This window comes from Sciurus vulgaris, assembly GCF_902686455.1.
Source record: "Sciurus vulgaris genome assembly, chromosome: 15".
Taxonomy (NCBI): Eukaryota; Metazoa; Chordata; class Mammalia; order Rodentia; family Sciuridae; genus Sciurus; species Sciurus vulgaris.
In genome coordinates this window covers 34,725,194-34,746,525 of record NC_136476.1, presented here as the reverse complement: position 1 = coordinate 34,746,525, position 21,332 = coordinate 34,725,194, and the positions used below count along the sequence as shown (strand labels likewise).

The window sequence follows — 21,332 nt, the reverse complement described above, 5'->3', positions numbered from 1 at the left end:
AAAGAACTCTTAAAACCCAAGAACAAAAAGACAAATTGCCCAATTAAAAAACAGGCAAGGGACATGAACAGGTATCCCTCCAAAGAAGATCTATAAATCTATAAATGCTCAGTTAATACATTCAGAGATGTTCAACATAATTATTCATCAGTAAAATGCAAATAAAAACCACAATAAGATGCCACTTCATACCTACTTGAATGGCTATTACTAAATGTCTGGACAACAAAAGTGCTGTCAAGGATATGGAGAAATTAGAAATCTCATAAATTGCTGGTGGAAATTTTTAAATGGGGTAGTCAATTTGGAAAATGGTCTGACAATTCCTCAACAACTTAGAGTTCCCATATGATCCAGTAATTCCACTAGGTATAGACCCCAAGAGGAATGAAAAAATATGCCACAAAAACTATGCATGAATATTCTTGATACCATTTTCAGAGCATATATTTAGAATATGTCTCCTCAGTATTCTTTATAATAATCTTCTTCCCAAATAGAAAAAAAATCACATGTCAATCAACTGATCAATGATTAAACAAGATGTGGTATAATGGGTTATTATTTCTTTTAAAAAGGAATGAAGCACTGATTGATGCATGGTACAATATGACAAAACTTCAAATAAACTGTACAGTCTGAATAAACTCACATTCAACATAAGAAACCAGTACAATAGGCAATATATATGATTCTATACATATATGAAATAGATTAGGCAAATCCAAGAAATAGGAATAGATTATGGTCCCAAGGGAATGGAGTAATGGGGAATGGAAAGTAACTGCCAATGGGTAGAGTTCCTTCCTCATTAGGGTAATGAAAATGTTCTAGAATTAGACAGTGATGATGGTTGTACATCCTTGTGAATATTCTAACAACTATGAATTGTAAATGTTAAAAGGGTGGATTGTGTGTGAATTTATCTCAATAAAACTGCAAATTTTTTTTAGAAAAAAGATACATATATGGTCTAGGTGTTTGACCTTTTATTTGAATAGACCCAGTCAATGAGTGATTACCTATTGCAAAAATTATTTTAAAATAAAGTTATTTGGGGTTTTCTGCTCTGATTACCTTGATATTCAGAAAAGGCTGTGCAGGAATTCCTTGAGAGTATCTCTGAGGGAGAACCCAGATTCTGGTTCCCCACAGATGAAAGGAAGGATGAAGCCTGCAGATTATTAAACAGCACTGCTGCTGACCAGTCACAGACTGCATTCTCCAGCCTCCACACACCCTTCAGTGAAGACACACCTTTGGTGATTCGTTTTCAGAAAGCATTTTAACTGTAGATGGGAATGTGAACTCTGTTTCATAGTTTTCCTTGGTACTGTTTTCAGAGTGCATATTTAGAATGTTCTCCATAGGCCTGAGGAAGACTGAAGTGTATTCACAGGTGGTACAGCTATAACCATACGAGCTCTGACAATGAGTTCACTAGTGGGCTACATATATCAAAGTCACTAGAATGAACTGCTGCCTTTGAACGTCAGGTTCTAAACAGTTTGCAGGGAGTGTCCACATTCCAGAACTTTCCAAGGGCAGTTTTGTTGTGGAAGCCTCTTCCTTTTAGACCAGAAATGAGCTTAGAAAAAGTAAAACTATATTTTGCCCATTGTTTAAATAAAAGGGCAAAAAGAAGATATCCTGTTATGCAAACTACATTTGTTTCTCTTATGGTTCTTTCTACTAGGCTTCCAATATGATTTCATTCATTCTGGATTGCATTTAAGAATTTTCCTTTTCCTTTATATTGATACCCAAAACAGAAGAGATCCATTGAAGACAGATAGCTCACCTTATATTCTTGTCATTAGTGAATATTTATGAATATCTGATAGCTCTTAACCTGTCAAATAAGTCTTCTTCAGATCTAAATAAGGCTTTGTTTCACTTAGTTTCCTATAGCAGCACAACATTTCTGGGGCTGCTTCACTAGGAGGACTCTGTCAACAATCAGCATTTCATTGGCATTAACATGTAATAAAAGACAATGAAGCATGACTCAATTAAATCACAAAAAGACTGTCTTCAGATAATATAAACCCAGTAGTTTTCAAAGCCTTAGGTGGGGAATCTGCTGCATGAGTAACATTAAGGTCAGTGCTTTAAAACATTCACCTAAGCATCTAACCCATCTACCGAGAAGATGATTTAAAAGAAAGAGCAAAACTGTTTTATTTCCTTCTCATGCTGTATCCACAGATTTTACAACCTAGAGTATGCAATATCAATTAGGTATCAGTACTGCAAAAATGAAGAACAAATTCCCCCATTATGACGTCAATGGAAATGTAATTTGCACACAAGATACAGTTAGTTCTGTTTAAAACAACATCTAAAACAAGATTACACAGGGTGTGGTTCAGAAAAATTAGGTAAGCAATCATATTATGAACTCACAGGATGTCTGGCATCTGATTATGCCAATCAACACATTCCACAGCCAGAAAAAGAATCTTATAATACAATTCTAAGGTTTAAGAGAAAAAAATGGAGGCCTTCTACCACTATGTAAACTTACCCATTTATATGTGACTTAAGTCTCAACCAGGATTGGATGTGTTCCTTACAGAACCAGACACTTGTCTTATCTGTCTCTCCCTCTTTTTTTTTTTTTTTTTTTTGGCTATACTTAAAATACTTAACATTTTAAGTTTAGATCTTCAATATTTAGGGTTTGGTTATTTTGAATGTAGTCATTTCAGTTAAAATAGCTTTCCTTTCTCTTACCAATTGGGAAAAAATTATATGAATTCACCAAAGTAAGAACAAAATGGATTCAAATATATACAATAAAAATCTAAATATTTCATTATTAGGGCATTAAAATTCTTTCACTCTAGTTGTAAAAAATGTATGAATAAATAGTCATGGATATGTGTAACTCATGGGCAAATACTAAAGGCAAATGCTCTGGCACACTTAAGATATGACCTCAAAATTCCAAACTGTTATATTAAGCTATAGTTAATATAAATTATTTCAATGTTAAATTTTTTGTAAGAAAACTATAAATATATGCCAACAAAACAGAATAAAATAAAAACAATCATTTAAGATAGATCTTTAAGATAAATTGAATACATACCATGATACCTTTAAAAACTGTAGAAATTAAAATGCATATTAAAATCTCAGGTTAATTAAATTATCATCAAAAATGATGATCATAGAGTATGACTTTATATGTGGGTCCAATATAGACAGTAACTTTTTATATTCAGAAGCCAGTAACATAAAACAAATTTGGAAATTCAAGTTATAAAAACAACTGATCTGGATCATTTTAAAGGAGGAACAATTTTTGTTTACTAATATTAAGTCATTAATATATAATCTTTTTTAAAACATCTAAAATTTCTGATTGTATTAGTTTCCCATGAATTTTCTAATGAATTACCATAAACTTGTGGCTTAACAAATCAAATGTAACCTCTTAAATTCTGGAGCCTCTCAGAGGAGAATTCGTCCCCTTTTCTTTTTCAGCTTCTAGCAGCTTCTGAATTCCTTAATCTTGGCCCCTTTCTCCATCTTCAAAGTATACACTTCCCTTTCAAACACCCCCACCTCCTGTCTTTGCATCCATGGCCACATCAACTACTCCTCTCTTTAGTCAAACCATCTCTGCCTCCTTCTTTGAAAGATAATTTTTATTGCATTTTGGGGCTCACTCAGATAATCCAGGATAATTTCCCCATTCTTTTACCAAATAAGGTACTATTCACCAGTTCCATGAATTAGAATGTGGTTATATTTTGGGCCATGATTCAGTCCAGAAAAAAAAATTTCAAATCTTTATCATAGGAATTACATAGTGAATGCCTTCTTGATCAGCTATAATCAGCATATGTCATTATTTTCCATTGCAATGGAAGTGATAGACTGGTAGGCAGGCCAGACACCTGCATCTTTTGAGAGGGTCTGTTTCTGGTAGTACATATGTGATCTCTGCCTCAGGCCAAGCTAGAGACACTGAGCAGCATATTGAGGGTGTTGGATCCTTTCAAAGATAGGCAGAAATTAACAAGATCCTATCTCAAAAGTAAAAATAAAAAAATTTTAAAAGGGCTAGAGATGTGGCTCAGTGGTTAAGCTCCTTTGGGTTCAATCCCTAGTACCAAAAAAAAAAAAGTAGAAACTTCACTATTCTTTCAGTTATACACACATACACACACTATTTGCATGTATATGTTTTGTTGTGTCTAAATGGATAAGTAATCTGGATTTCAAACCAAAACATGCTTCTCAAAATTATTACTAATGGATCAGGACAATTCTTTTTTGTTCTTCTTTTCTTTAAAAAGTGTTCATTATTTTTGGAAGGCAGGCCTGACAAAGTAGAAATAATTTGGACTTTGGATTACTCAGCCATAAAGAATGATAAAATTATGACATTTGCAGGCAAATGGATGAAATTGGAGAATATCATCCTAAGTGAGATAAGCCAATCTCAAAAAGCCAAAGGACGAATGATATCGCTAATAAGTGGAGGTTGACACATAATGGGGGGGAGGGAAGGGTTAGAGTTAGGGTTAGGGAGGGGGGCAAGTATGGAGGAAGGAACTACTGTATAGAGGGTAAAGAGGGGTGGGAGGGGTGGGGGGAAGGGGGAAAAAATAACAGAATGAATCAAACAACATTGCTCTATGTAAATTTATGATTACACAAATGGTATGCCTTTACGCCATGTACAAACAGAGAAACAACATGTATCCCATTTGTTTACAATAAAAAAAAAAAAAAAAATTTGGACTTTGGAGTTACAGATCAAGGCTTACTACTACTATTTTATATGTGACCTTAGGTTGCTTAACATTTTGGATTCTCAGTTATTCATGTTTAAAATGATGATATAATAAATATCTATTCCAGATGTTTGTTGTGAGGGCATTAGTTTTGCTATAATAGCTGTAATACAGCAGTTGCTCAATAAGTTTTAATTACCTGTGAACTTCTTCTATTTTAGAAAACTTGTTTATAAAACTCACACAGTGAAATAGGATCAATTTACCACTGTTCAGTATGGTCTATAGACTGAATTAAGATATAACTGGTAAATAAAGTAATATGAAAATAGTAATTATTTCATTAAGTGTTCAATAATGCCATACATTATGTCGAATAAGAAATAGTTTCATAAGATTTAAGATTAACAAAAGTCAGGGATTTTGTAAAATAAAGTGGTCCTCTATGAGGTAAAAGGTTATTTACCTATGTTGTTAAGTATCATCGAATTGGCAATTCTAGGAATTTCCTAAACCTCTTTGCTTTTGTGTTATGACATTCCAAAACATGTATATTCAAAATAATAGCAAACCTTCAATAAATGTGGCTTAGATATCAGCACAATAACTTTAAGAATCCCTTTGATATGATGGGTGATAGAGGTATTTTTCTAGATCACAGAAGGTTAGTAAGAAAATCCACATACTGAGATGTAAAGTAAAACTTCCTTTCCCCTACAAAAATATTTGAAGTCATTCTCCTGAGAAATGTCTAGTCTATACATCATTCTTAAGGAGGTAAAGAAGCTCATAGAGCAACTGTCCTTGCCAATGCAACACAGATCTCAAATATGCAGCAATTGGCCACTGAGGCACTCAGACGCAGTCTAGAGTTTCTCAGATCTCCATAGGATATGTCATTAAATCTTCTCCTCCTGCTGGGTCTGACTTCTGGGAAAAAAGCATATGGTATAAATATTACTATATTCGGTAGTGAATACTAATGATCACTCAGGAAGCTCGTCCTTCAGCTTCTATGGCCTTTAGCACCGAGTTGCTTCAAAATGTAACATGCTTTGATTTGATTTAATAATCTTTTTGAATTTATGGTTCAGAATTTTCTGTATGAAATCTATCTGTAAGATCAGAGACACATGTACATGGAAAGACATACACATTTATTTTGGGAGTTATCCCATTAATGGATTATAATATTAAGGCAAGAAGACCAAAACCTGTCCAAGGCACATTTTACAAAGGAGCTTACTCCTCTTAAATCAGTGGCATCTGGAAAAAAGATTCAACCCAAACATACACACATACACAGAGGCAAGTAAGTTACACAGGGTAACACTGCTTTTCTTTCATGAGAGAATTGGAAGTTCATTGATATCATGTGAACTAAAAAACTATCAATTTTTATATGGAGAATATTCAAATCATTGAATGGAATGACAGAACAAAGTGTTTTGAAGTGTGCAGATATTATTCTACAATCTACATAAAAACAATCAATAGCACATTCTGTGTTACAATACATTTCATTTCATAAGATTACAATACACAGGCTATATTAAAAGAATTCCAAGGACCCAATTAAAAGAAATTTGGTTAAAAATACAATTTTACTCCACATCAAAAGCTTTCTAAAGTTTTATTCAAAACTAATTATACTAGCTCCCTAGTATAAGAGATGGTATTACACAGTATGACAGCATTGCTACCTAGGACAGCATAAATCACTTGGGTAATTTGGCTAATAACATTAATAGTGTACAAATTTTATTCATTGGGACCAATAAAAAATTCTCAGAAGTTGGATATATTTGAATCAAATGTCATTGTAAACACAATATAGATTCCACAATATATGCCATTATTTTCTATTGTGTCCATAATGAAAAATTCCATAATGAAAATTATATAAAATATAGATTTTGTATCAAAATTCTTTGTCAAAAACTACAGTTCACATCAGAAGTTAATATCATTGGGGAGTCAAATGATTAATACAAAAACAAATACATATTACAAATATTCTTTTGTTCTTCACTTACCATGATGCAAACTGCAAGGATTTAACCTTTAAGGGTTAAAGAGTTTAATCAATGTCAATGTCTGATCTTCTGAAGGCGATAAAGAACAGTCTGTCTAGCGATACCCAACAGAACATCACTTTGTCAAGCCACAAAGCGCCCAAAAGCTTGTCAAGTAAGTTACCAGAAACCTCTTTGTGGTTAGAACTCAGCTCCTTCCTGCTTGACCTATTATTTGATATTTGACCACTTGGTTGCAAGACACTTGCTCTTTCTAGCTGAAATGTCACTGGGGCATCTTGTCAGCTCCCCGACATCTCGGCCTGACATACAATTTTACTTTTGTGTGCTACAAGGCAGAAAATGCAGGGCAATGGCCTTGTTTTAAATTCTGTCAGCATCAAAGATGGGCGTCACTCCTGGGTCCTACCAACAACAAAAACAAAAAAGGAGTCTATTTTGAAGGTCAAAACAGCCATTACCTTGAAGTTTTTTAGCTTATACTAAATATATTACCTGCTATACTGTTGTGGGAACTGTCCTTATAAAGTGCCTAAACACACCACAGAAATCCTCTCAGTACAATTGCTCTACTCTCTTATCAAATGCAGACTTGATAAAAGGATGAGTTTTCAATGCCTGCAGGGACCAGATTCAGCAGTTAACTTAACTTGTTCAAATGGGCAAGTGGTATCATGTAGCTTTACAAGGAGCAACCTGACCTTCTCACATTGACCAGGAGTGACATTATTGTGCAGGAGGAGAAGCAGTCACATCATTTCTGTTTTGCACAACCTGCTTAAAGTTTGCAACTAAATGCTTGTCTTCAGTTGAGCTGACAAGAGAGAAGAGGGGCTCAGTGAACCATGGCAGGGCTGCCATGAAATGACAGGAATCATTGGCATACATTTCAAATAGCTCTCTCAATCCTATTAAAGTATTGCAGTCCTGCTTTAAAATAGACAAGTATGAAACAACTTTGATAGATAGAGACTAAAATGGCTTATTGATTTTTTAAGTCCGAGGGAAATTACCCAAAATGTGTCATTCTTTAACATTTAAAAATATGTTACATAAAAATGAGCATCTGTGATAATAAATAAAACTTAAGACAGAAAAAAGTGGGTTATTTCGTTATTCAAGGAGACAGATACCTGCACACATCATGATATCACACATTTTTTAAAAAACCCACCCCAAGTTGTGCTGAAACAAAATTCCACTGTAAGAAAATTCCCCTTCAAAACAATTTAATTGTAGTTAACTCCTCCTCCATTTTTTTATTTCATAAAGTCATAATCCAATCTGAGGTGGTCTTTTGGCATTAGCAGACATGGCCACTGGAGAGGAATGAGATGATGTTAGAGCATGAGGCACAGTATTTGAAAATGCCTCCTTTAAGAAAGTATAAGTTGTATCAAGTTCAGCTTGCAATGGCAAAATATCCCTAACACCAACTGTGTCAGCAGGATAAGCAGCAGCTCTTGAAGGAATGGAGAGATTTGAATGGTCTCGGGATCCCATCTGTGACACACAAAAGAAAAACATAATAAACCTTGAGCTGAAAATTCTCAGAGTCCAAAACCATAAACAAGAGAGTAGACTAATAATCACTGCAATGTAAAATGGGGAGGAAATTACCGTTTTAAAAATCTGGATGACAATTTATAAATATTAAATTATTTTCCAAGTGTGGTTGAATCCATATATCCTATATCATAAACTTTTAAGGACAATAGAAGAAACACCAAAACTTTTTATACAACTTTTTATAGAGTCATTTTTCATACATTCAAGCATTTTCTCCTCAGCATCAATGTATTGGCAATTTACAGAAATCAATGCTAATAGTATTTATTTCATTATGCTTATAATATGTAATATATAATATGGAAGATTAGACTGCCAAGAAAATGAACTATGGGTATTTGTTTTATAAATCTATCATCTTAAGTGACAAATACATAGCACAAAGAAAAGTAAGAAAAGTAAGAAAAGAATTACTTTTTTTCCCTGTGACTTCTAAAACATACTGAGATATAAAGTTCCAGTGAGAAGAATTTTCTGTTTTTACCTTTAGCGATAATGCCACTACTCTTTTGATAGACTATTCTACTGTATTTGAAAATCATATCAAAACAAGGGATTGCAACATGAAAACAATTCACAATATATTTTAAAAATTGCTAGTATCCAGAGTCTAATTTGAGAAATGCCAAACGCTCATGAAGTACTTGAAAACAAAATTAACGTTTTAATAAAGCTATACATTTAAAACTTAAGTAACATTAGTAATTAGTAGATCATATTCAATCTGAATGAAGTCTTAGCAATAAAGCAGGTATTATGACATTAAAAGAGAGTGTAAAAATAGCAATTTTTATATCAGAATTTTCCAGATTCCCAGCAAATACATAAATGTTGCTGAGATAACGTCTAGTTACAAGTGTAATCATAAGTATTTCTGTAAAGATCATATTCTATATTATAGAGTTTTTAAAATCACCTTTTTGGTAGACACTCTTAAGAGTTTTGATAACAAAATACTGAAAAATATGAGGGGCTTCTTTATTATGTCATGTTTTACAAAACTGTTTCTATATGTAATAACAAGAAAGCAGCTATTTCTGGCTTTAGGAAGGTATTAGAAATTCAACTGTTGTATGCGTTACCATTTTTGTAGATTTTTTTAAAACTACAACTGGAGAAAAATCAATGTCTGCATCTAACACCTAGTTCAGCAATTTTCTTTGATCTCTGTTCTTTTGATTTCTTGATACTCCACTGCAAGCCTATCGCTGACGGAAATCATCTCCTTTTATGCTGGAAGTTAAAAAACACCTAAAATGGCCACTTGGACAGCTCTATGAAGGAGAGGGTTTATCTTATCTCTTGGAAGGCAAAGAATTTCCAAAATCATGTGTTGGCCCTCATTAGCAGCACTAATGAGGTTTTACTCACAGAGCCTCAATACTGGGAGAGACAGAACCTGGACAGAGGTGCCCCATTACCTCAGAGGCTGGCTGTGTGGAGTCCTGTACTCTTTCTGACTTAACCATGTTTTCTAATATCTTTCCAGCTGTTTGTCTGAATTGACAGCATTATCTGATTGGTCTTGCTGCAAAGAATACTGTAATGCCATCTCCTAACTTCTCATTCTTCCTGGCCTAGGGGTAAGGAGAATACTGGAAGAGCAAGAGATGGTGGGCTTGACATTCATTTTAGTAAAACAGTTATGGCAATAACTGATAGCAATAACACAATCTTCACTGTGATAAAAAAATATTGTTAGGCAAGGTCTCAAAAGTTTGTTTATACATCTTTTTTGTATATTTCCAAATTAAAGCTTTATATATTTATGAGATATATAAGGTGATATCATTTTTAATACAATGTGGAATGATTAAACAAGCTAAGTAACCTATCCATCACCTCAAATATTTGACGTTGTGATGAGAACATGTGAGATTTACTCTATTAGCAATTTAAAAATGTACGGTACTCAATTATTAGTTCTATTCACTACACTAAAAAAAAAAAAAAAAATGGACTTTAAAAAAGACAAATAGTCCTGCGATCTAACTGAGGCTTTGTATCCTTTGATTTTCATCTCTCCAATCCCCCAACTCCCAAGCCTCTGGTAAACACAATTCTACTTTCTGCTTTTATGAGTTCAATTGTTTTAGATTCCACATTGAGACCATATGGTATCTGTCTTTGTGTTTTCACTTAGCATAATTGTCTCTAATTCTATTAATGTTGTCACAAATGAAAGAACTTCTTCCTTTTTTAAAGGCTGAATTCTATGGTGCATATATTCCACATTATCTTTGTCTATGAATTCATTGATAGATGCTGAGGTTAACTCCATAAATTGGCTACTATTAACAGTGCTACAATGAACATGGGCAGGCAGACATCTCTACAACATACTGATTTCAAGTCTTTTGGGTAAATGCCCAGATGTGGGACTGCTGGATCATGGGGTAATTCTATTTTTTCCATTTCTTTGAGGACATTTTTACATCTTTATACTTCAGTTTTGGTTTATGAAAACTATGTGTGAAAGGAGGTGGGTTCATAGACTCAGACCTAGGAAGATCAGGTATCTTTCAATGATACTCTCTTCTAGATGTTGTAGACTCGAGAAAGGTAACTGTGCAGCACTCTCGTTTTGTAATTATCAGTGATACATATTATTTCCTCAAACCCATAAACTATGCTTGAATTTTCTCTTTTTCGTTCTTGTGAGTCCATCGACCTAACATATTACAGAATTGGAAGGTGTCCTTCAAGGAAAGTCTCTACAAACTGCTCATTTCTCTCTAATATTCTACAGATCTTGGCATTCTACAAAAAGACCTCTTGTATGCCTTTTCTCATCCTACTTTTCAACATTCCTATTTTCCACCATGTGTGAAACCGACCTTTCAAATACGACTTTTTTTTTTTAACTAAATAACCTTGAAATGGGGTGTTGAGTATTTCTCTAGTATTTCAACTCAATCTTAGTTTTTATACATTAGCTTCTGGCTTTGTGTCCTAAATATGGAAAATAACTTAAAAACATTGAGGGTGAAGGGGTGGAGGAGAAACAGACAGACAGATAAACAGAGAGAGATTGATTTCCTTAAAGACTTTTACACCCAAAAGGTATCATTTCCAGCAAGTAAACATGCTTATTTTTTATAAATGAAAATAAATGATGCTAGTAGGATCAAATGTCATACTGTTAGTAAATAATTTTTCTAAGAATTAGGATAAAATCTGATTTTTAAGTCATTTAACTTAAAAGAACTCAGCAAAAATTCTGGTGAGATTTTGAATTGAGAATGTGATGTTAAAATAACAAGTAAATGTTAATTATTTTTCTTGTACAAATTTTACCCAGAAATATTTCATAACATTTTAAAAATATAACACAGGGAGTAAAAAGACAGTTAAATAACTGTAAATAACTGTTTGGCAGAGACCATTAAAAGTTAATATTCACCACCTGATCTTACATTTTAAATCTGTTAAGTTCATGGTCATTTAAACTGCTTTTTAAACTGCTAAGGTGTTCTGGTAGTCTTTTATGTAAATCTTAATTTGGGCAATCTTTCAGAAAGAAATTAGTTACCTGAAATAAAAGCTAGGTGTCATGCGAATCTTTATGGAAACACTTTTATTTACTCAATAAGCTGTAAATGATTCTATTTGAACTGTTATAGTCCATCAGCTAAATACATATTCACAATACAAAATGTGTCTGCTAAATTTCTCCATTTAAAAAATCTTAAGGAATACAGTAATTGGATGTATTCGGTAGTCATTTTTCAAGGCTTTAATATCTTTATTTTCTAAGACTATTTTCCAAACAACAAAAATAAAGCATTAGTCTAATAATAAAATTATCACTCAACAAATTATCTGTAAATCAAAGCCATTTTGCCAACTGAGACTTCCAAAGCAATGACACTAAGCCATTTGTCTCCTGTATAACATTTATGAGCCAGTTAAGTCCTCCAGATTCCATATTATAAGAATTGTGAGGGAAGGCATACTTTAGAAAGCTTGGGCAGTACTGTGTGGCATTTATGCTAAGCACATAGTGTGGTGAAGAGAATTCTAGACGGAAGTACCACAGACTGAAGTCCCTTCTCCCAGTTCTATTACAATCTAAATGGGACATTGTGAGGGGGTCAATTAATCCACCCATGTCTCACTTTCTTTGCCTGGACTTTTTCCAGCTCTGAAATTGTACATGGTAATGTGTGATGGCATATGAAATAATATTAACACCCAACTACTGTGGGTGACATTAACCTAGAAATCAGTTTCCTAAATATCATATGTAAGATTTGAAGAAGCTATACGTAGGCCATTCTTAAGAAGAAATACATATTGCATGTGGTTCTTTAAAATAGCCAAAGAGATAAGAAGATTAGCCACAGGTGAGATGATGTGGCTTCATTCAATCACATTCTGTAACGCACTTTTCAGCATTTTGACCTCCATATCCATGTCTTAAGCCCTACTGACTGGTTTGGAGTGGGACAGCTCCACACAAACTGGAAAAGAAATCAAAGCAACCACAAGAGGGCGTCACGATTAGGCAGTCCTGCTATGTCTACGTTAGCTGCAGCATGTTCTTTCCAGTAGAGTCTCAATACTTGGCAATAGAGTTTTCTTCCTTCCTAATGCTACACTTTGAGCTAGCTAACTGAATTTCACCTGTCCATTCTCCAGTTTGGCCATGCTGTTTACACAGACAATCACAGTGGGCAATAATCACATACATAATATCCCCCTGTGGAATACTCGATCACATCCCTCAGATAAACATATACATGCACATATACATTCACTGTAAACACAAACACATTCACACATATATACACTTAATATGTGCTTTCATACATGTATGCGCTCACAACAATCTGATATTACACCATTAAATATTTTGTATAGTTACCAATTCTAATTTTTAGTTACCAGTACCAAACCTGTTGGGATATTTTATTCATTCCTGTCCCTATCAAGTCACTAAACCTTAGTACAAACTAGATGTCTCTTTCACTCACTGACATCATGATATGGGGTTAGGGGAATGTGAGTCAATGGAGGCACTGTATCAATAGGAAACATCCTAAAAGCCCTGTGTACCTGGAGATTAAGAAAGAAGGACAATCACAAACTTAGAAATAAATCAGAAAATAAAGGTATAAGAAATAACAACAAACTTGATAATTTTCTCCTCAAGAAGATACCAGCTCTTGAACCAATCTATGTGGTTCAAATTCAACCTCTCCTGCTTGGTTGATAAGAAAGATTGGATTACTGGTTTTGATTTTTTGTGCTTCCCTGTAGCCACACCTTTTGCCAGGTAACTTTGCAGCTCTTGACTTCCCTGTCCAGTCTCATCCCACTTCCTCACTGATACTGTGTAGTCCAGTCAGTCCCCAAATAGGTTCTCCATAGTTCACACTAGCCTCCTGTCTACCCACTCTTGCCCTTTGTGGGTTGAATTCTCTACCTTTCAAATTTGGGTCAAGGATTAGCTTTTTGGTAAGACCTTTCTTTCCAGAACCTCTTCCCACCTTTCCCCAGTTACAACATCCAATCATACTCTTACATTCCCTCATTAGCATTTATTTTACTATTTTTACTTATTTGTATACCCTTATGTTCTTCCTATAAAATTCAGTATGATGAAATCATGACTGTACTCCTAGCACTTAGCAGCAGGTCAAGGATTAGTAAGATTCCCAACTTATGAGTGACTGAACAAATCACTATTACTTTATGGTTTTGGTCTTTTATTGCTGTTTGGTTATTTTATGCACATACAGATTACATTTCACATAGAAGTAGCATAGTTTAGTAGAAAGGGCATGGACTTAGAAGCTGCCACATATTAACTATGTGATCCTTGACAAGTTGCTTAGCCTACATGAGCCTGCATCCTTATCCATGAGATAGGAAGAATAATCTGTCATAGCACTGTTATAAAGAGTAAATGTAATAGCATACAAAAATGAATAATATATAATAACTCCCCTTCTTTGCTTCTCTTTCTGTTCTCAAGTGAAAGAAATTCCATTTTTATCATTACAACTAATATGCATCGAGCATATATAACAGGCACTATGCTAGGCTTACCTTTATAGGCAATTACATGAATTCTCAGGACTCAAGAAGAAAGTACTGCTGTTACCCTCATTTTACAGTTGAAGAAAGTGAGGCTCAGAAGAGTCTTGATGTGACTCTTGATCTGATTCATTTACTCATACATTTACCATGATCTATCTTCCCATGCCACCCTAAAGAAGATGCATTCTCAGGCTTGTTTTAATTCATTTTATTTTAATACTAGGGATTGAACCCAAGGGAGCTTTACCACTGAGTGAGCTACATTCCCAGCCATTTTTATTTATTTTTTTTATTTTGAGATAGGGTTTTGCTAAGTTTCTGATGCTGGACTTGAACTTGCAATCTTCCTGATTCAGCCTCCTGAGTCATTGGGATTACAGGCATGAGCCACTGGGCCTGGCTCAGGCTTATTTTATATGTACAACCACTCCATAAATATAGCAAGGGTTCAACAAATCTTTGTGACTAGAAAATGAAAGTACAGAGATTGTACTAGAGGCTAAAAATAAATGTTTATATTTTTGACAGTATATTTTATTATAGTCCAACATTTGAATATCCATGGTATTAGAGTAAATAAATACATTTTATGGCACTTACATAAAGCCCCTTCACCAAAAGAGTTTATATGTTGCTATATTCAGAGGTAAAATTCAGCACTGAGGTTTTAAATTACACTAGACCATTTAAACTTTAATTTTAAATTACTTTAAAGATTTCTTGTGCCTGACAAGATAACAATTCCCATTTTCTTCTCTTGGATATTTAAGCGACCTGACGTGATTTAGATTGGAAGAAGAGATGAAGAATTTTCCCTGATGGCTTTTGTTCTTTCTTTTCCTAGTTTCCTTCACACGCTTGTGCTCCTAGCCTACTCCTATGCTGCCAATCCCAGCACACCTGATGATGGAGTGCCTGAGATGGACGGAAATGCAAAGGAAACATTCTTTCCCTGTGCCCTGGAAATATATGCTCTCAAAAAACTCAATGAATTTGAAATGTAAATATGTCCATATACTCAATTCTATAAAAATTGAACCAATAAATACTTGAGCATACTATATAAGAAAATGTCACTGAAAAATGGAAATGGTAAACTATTACTAATTACCTTATTACCAATCATAATGGTGACTTTATTTATTTTTTTTTATTTTTTTGGTGCCAGGGATTGAACCCAGGCGCTCCCTAAACCACTGAGCCATATCCCCTCTCCTTTTTTAAATTTTTATTTTGAGACAGGGTCTCACTAAGTTGCTCAGGGCCTTGCTAAGTTGCTGAGGTGGGTTTTGAACCTGTGATCTTCCTGCCTTGACCTCCTGAACTGTTAGAATTATAGTCATGCATTACTATGCCTGGCTATAATAGTGATTTTCTTAAAGTCTTATGCAAATTAATTAGAAGAAGAACCTAATTAGAAAATAGGCTAAGGGTAGTATAATTATTATGACTGAATTCACTTGTAACAGACACCCAAAATACCACTGGCTTAAATAAGGTATGAGTTTATTTCTAATAGGACTAAATGAAATAACAGAAAAGGAGGCTGTTTCTACCTCGGGCTCAGTATGTAGTATCTACCTCATGAACAAAAATGGCTGCTCAAGTTCCAGCTATTATGTTTGCATTCTAGTCAGAAGAGGACAAAGAAAGAGGCATTGTTCCCTTTAAAGACACTTTCTAAAATGAAACATTTTTGCTTACACCCCAAGACCAGAACCCAAGCCAAATGACTAACTTAGTTTCAGAGGAGCGGAGAATGTAGCTTTTTTTCCTCTCCAGAGCATCCCAGGTAATATTCAAAGTCTCTAGAACTAGGAAAGAAAGAACAAACACATACCAGAACCCTGACAGCATCTGTCTTAGGTACAAATTGCCCATTTGGTTGGGGTAGGAGTCCAATACCCAATAAATACGTGAAAAGTTGCTAAACTTTATTGATAATTTCAAAAATGCAACACAAACATATCAAAGAAAGATTAATTTTCACCAATCAGACAGGAAAAAGAAGGTATCTGGTGATAGCCAGTGTAGAGAAGAGGGAAATAAGTAAACTCATGCCACATAGCTAGGGATGAAAGCTGGTGCTAATTTTCTGAATGACAAAATCTTATGCATATTTACCTTCTGTATTTATCAATTCTATTGTCAGGCATATCTTCTGTGGATATACAAACAAGGTGAGCACAGAGCTGTGTTCATTGCAACATTTTGAAAGAGACAAACATGTTTTAAATGAAACCAGAAATCTTTCAACAGAGAACTCTAATACAATGCAATCATTTTAAGAAACTGAGGTAAATATGTAAATGCTGGTGTTGAAATATGTGCAAGGGTGGGAAAAAGTTCAAAACAGTAATATGTAGATACACACACATACATAAGCACAGATGCTCCTTGCTTTACAGTGGGGTTACATCCCAATACACCCATCATAAGTTGAAAATGCTGTTAAGTTGAAAATGCATTTAATCTACCTACTGATTATCACAGCTTGGCAACACAGCACACTCTATAATACCAGCTGTTTACCCTTATGATCACAGGGCTGATTGGGAGTTGTGGCTCGCTGCTGCCACTAAACATCACAAGAGAGTATCACAGGGCATATGGCTAGCCCAGGAAAAGATCAAAATTCAAAATTTGAAGTATGATTTCTACTGCATGCATATCATTTTCATGCCACTATAAAATGGAAAAATCATAACAATGGAAACTTGAGGACTGACTGTACATATATATCTAGATATACATATACTATATATATATTTATATTTTTTAAAGAAGCATAAACACGCATCTACTTATACATAGTCCTATTTTCTTCTGAAAAAAAGAATTATACGAAAATTATCTTTGGAAAAAGGGAGTGTAGGTTACGAATAGAAGCTTTGAAATTTAAATTTTTCTTCTGATGATGTTTTATCTTTAAAATTATTTGAATCATGAGAAAACATTATGAACTAACAGTTCACAAAAGTGGAAATACAACTGATTAACAAGTGGAGAAAAACAGTAATCTCCACTAGCAGTCAAAAATGAAACATAAATGAGATATTTATTGCAAATGAAATTTGAACTTTAAAAATATGGTACTAAATGTCAGCAAAAGCCATTGTAAAACAAGCATTCATAAATTGCTACTAATTGTGTAAAATGATAGAACCATTTAGACTATAATTGGACAACTATCTTAAATGGTTAATACTGTTTAATCCAACAATTCCATTTATTATTAGGGTCCTTATATTAATAGCAGACAAAAATTGGAAACCATCCAATATTTAACCACAGAAGTAGGAATAAGTAAGCTACAATCACTTGATAGAATGTTATGAATCTATAAATTTATGGTTATACATTTTTTTATAACATGGACAAATGCTTAGGCCTAACCAAGGGTCAGGAATTTTTTTCTGAAAATGACCAAATAATAAATATGTTATGCATTTCAGGCTATATATTCTCTGTTATAACTATTAAACCCTGCTGTTGTAGTACACAAGCATCCACATACAATATGTAAATGAATTATCATGGCTATGTTCCAGTCAAAGTTTACCTATAGACACAAATTTGAATTTCACATAATTTTCATATGTCATGAAATATTAATCCTCTTTTGCTGTTTTTCCCAGCGACTTAAAATGTAAAACACATTCTTCGTTCATAAGCCATACAAAAACAGGCAGAAGGTGAATTTAGCCTAGAGGCAGTACTTGGCTATAGACTATGTAAAGGAAAAAGTGGTAATTATGTAGGGTACTTGTTTTGAGGTACAAGGAATTTCTGGAATTTTTTTCCTCTATTCTTCTGTATTTTCCAAATTGTCTACACTAAAGTATATTTTACATTTATAACTAAAAATCTTTTATTAAAAAAGACTAAGTTTATATATATTGAAACTATATATTTTTATATAAGCTTAAAAATATATATGTATATACATATATATTAAATAGTTATGACTGAAATGTGTGGCCAAAATGAAAATGTAATTAGGTAAAGGTCTCAGAGGATAGGTTTTAAACAAAGTATTTTGCAAGTTTCAAAGGGATTTTGATTTAGTAGAGAAAATTCTTTTCAACATTTTCAGTTTCTAACTCATTCACAATCTAACATTGAGCAAATGTGTACATAAATAATTATATTGAATAACTGGTACCTCCACTCAGTACAAATGTGACTCCTTATGCAGAGTGGCTACTTACAACTTGTGAGCCTTCATTTTACTCCAAATACCACTTCCAGCTGCCAAATTACAACTTTTGTGGTCAAAATGTACACATGTCACACTCTCTCTGGGAACTATTAGGCAAAAGTTTTCTGACCACTTTTTCATTACTGAAGAATTTCCTCTTAAAGTTATAAACCCTTTTTAACTCAATGTCAAAAATTTAGCAATAATCTGAAAGCTATAAACTGGAACCTCTTAATAGTATGTTTTTCTCTGAATGGAATTACTGACCAGGCTCTCAGGTAAAGAGGAGTAGAGCAAGAAAAGAATCACCTACAATCAAAAGTTGTTCAAAAAAATATGACTTTCCTAAACCCTTCAAGTCATATAAATTTCTGTCAATCATTCACCTCAACAAACTTAGCAATAAATTTACATTTTACAATTTGAAATCTGTTTTTTGTGCCCCTCCCTTCCATAGCTATTTTTAGGACACATTGCCTCATTATTTTATTATATCACATTCAAAATTCCTAGCCATTCTTCAGGGATGCTGCAAATGGTCTTTATTTCCCCACTGACCATTCACTGTTTAAGTTCTACATTCCCTAGTACTATGGGTCTCTTGACTGGTCCTTTCCGGAGGAACTTCCTATCTTCTATTAAAAGGTGTGGTCTATTTATCAGTTAGAGAAAGGCACTTCAGATGTAAGATTAATCATGCAACTTGGGGGTTACATCTATGGAATTCCTTCAAATCACAATAAGCACTAGGGAGAATAATCAAAAAACAAAAAATCAGCTAGCAATGACATTTCTTTTACATGATACACAGGAATGTTGTTTCTGATAGAACCAGGCCATTTTCAGGAGTCTCAAACCTGAAAAAGCAAGGGGAGTGAGGGGGAAATGATGGAAAAGGATTTTGGCCATATTACATTGTTATATTGTGTGCATATAGTAATATGTAACAACAAATCCCACATTATGTACAACCATAGTGCAATTTTAAAAAATACCCAGAAGTGGGATTGCTAGATCACGTGGTAATTCCGTTTTTGTTTCTTTGCAGAACCTCTATACTGTTTACCAAAATGGCTGTACTCATTTGCATTTCCACCAACTGGGTACAAAGGTTCCCTTTTCCCCACATTCTGGCCAACACTTATCTTTCATCTTCTTGGTAATAGTCATTCTAACAAATATGAAGTGATATCTTATTGTGATTTTAAATCACATTAAAATGCCAAGCATTTTTTCATATAAGTTAGACTTTTATATGTGTTAAAAAAATCTATTCAGGTCCTTCGTTCATTTTTAAACAGTTATTTTATTGTTATTATTTGAATTTCTTATATATTTTGGATGTGAGTTCCTTCTTTGCTGTATGATTTGCCAATATTTAGTTATAATCTCTGAGTTTTCTCTTTATTCTGCTGTTTCCTTTGCTGTGCAGAGGCTATCAAGTGTCTATAATGTTTCAGATACTATGTTAGAAACTGAGATACAGCAGTAAATTGAACACACAAAAATCCCCTGTTCTCAGGATTAGTTACTATTCTTTAATCTACATCCTCGTCAGTTTGCCTGCAATTACTATGTATCCACACAACTCCTCTCTTCATAGTATAAGCTTTGAGGCACAATGGCACTGAAAGCTTTCCAGAATCAGTTATGTGGATACAGACAGGTCCCAGTTTCTGGTTCTTTCCTGACCTGCTTACACCAGATTCCCCATGGTCCTGTGGAGTCTCCATAATGAGTAGTTCCTGGGTATCTGCAGTCTCTCCACCAGGTCCTGCCTCCAATGTACTAGCAGGCTCACTGGGCTATATGGACAATATCTCCACCCAGTTTGTGCCATAAGCCCATCCTTCATTCTCTCACCTGGAAACTGTGGCAACTCCCACTAGAACTTATTGTCTAGCAGAGTCTGTCACAAAACATTTCTTTCAGCTTTACCTGTAGGCCCTTTGCACAAGAGCCCAGATGCCAGTCCCTAGACATGAAGGAAAGCCACTAGGCAGTTCTCTCCATTTCCTCTTCTCTCACTACCTGTCCAGTAGTCTTTCTTCACCAATCATCTAAGCCCTTATTCAAATTAACTCCTCCCTAGAGCCTGCAAGCCAGTTTTTCAAAAATGTCTAGACTTGTTTGACATGTACTTTCAGAGTAGGGTGTACTCTAGACATTATCTTTGACAAAGGTTTCAAAGCTCTTCACTAAAATTTCTTCATCAGTTATTCAAATGCCTCTTCATGTTCTCCAGCCTATGTGCACTTTTAAATTTTGGTAAATAAGTCATCCTTTTAGACTTTATTTCCTACTCCAACTTTTCTTTATTGTATATTTGATTATTATGTGGAATACTCAACTTTTGTTAATGAAGACAAAAAAAAAAATTAGGGTGGATGAAACACAGAATTAGTGTCCAGCACAGATCATGAATCAGCAAGCAGTTTGCAAGTCAGCAGAATCTATGTTAAGAATAGACAGTACCTATAAGACATAGTATTTTGTGGATAAAAAGGGATAGAAAGACCAGAGGTAGAGAAGAGCCACCTCTAGGCTAATGGCACCCTTAAATTGGTCCTTAAAGCTGTTTGGCAGCCTAGGTAGCAAAGGATAGCTGTTTGCCAGGCAGGTTTGTCCCTGTATCTGTCCTAGACAGCAAGTGTGTTTAAATAGCCCCAGGCACTGTCTGTCCCCCAAGCTCTCTTTTTCAAACCTCAGCTCTGGTCCTGATAAAGAGTG

The 21,332-nt window shown here is 34.3% G+C and overlaps 1 protein-coding gene across 6 annotated transcripts in view; it reads right to left on the bottom strand.

Annotated features, from left to right (window-relative positions):
* The window catches only part of CCDC171 (coiled-coil domain containing 171), a 455,940-nt gene that overhangs the window by 77,195 nt on the left and 357,413 nt on the right, over nucleotides 1-21,332 (bottom strand). For 3 of the 6 annotated variants that reach the window (XM_079112670.1, XM_079112674.1, XM_079112675.1), the window contains one exon: nucleotides 5,890-8,290. The exons of the other annotated variants lie outside the window; for them this stretch is intronic. In XM_079112670.1, coding sequence (XP_078968796.1) covers nucleotides 8,060-8,290 — 231 coding nt within the window. In that variant the 3' untranslated portion in view covers nucleotides 5,890-8,059. Of the gene's footprint in view, nucleotides 1-5,889; nucleotides 8,291-21,332 lie in introns of those variants that run through there. 6 annotated transcript variants of the gene reach the window in all.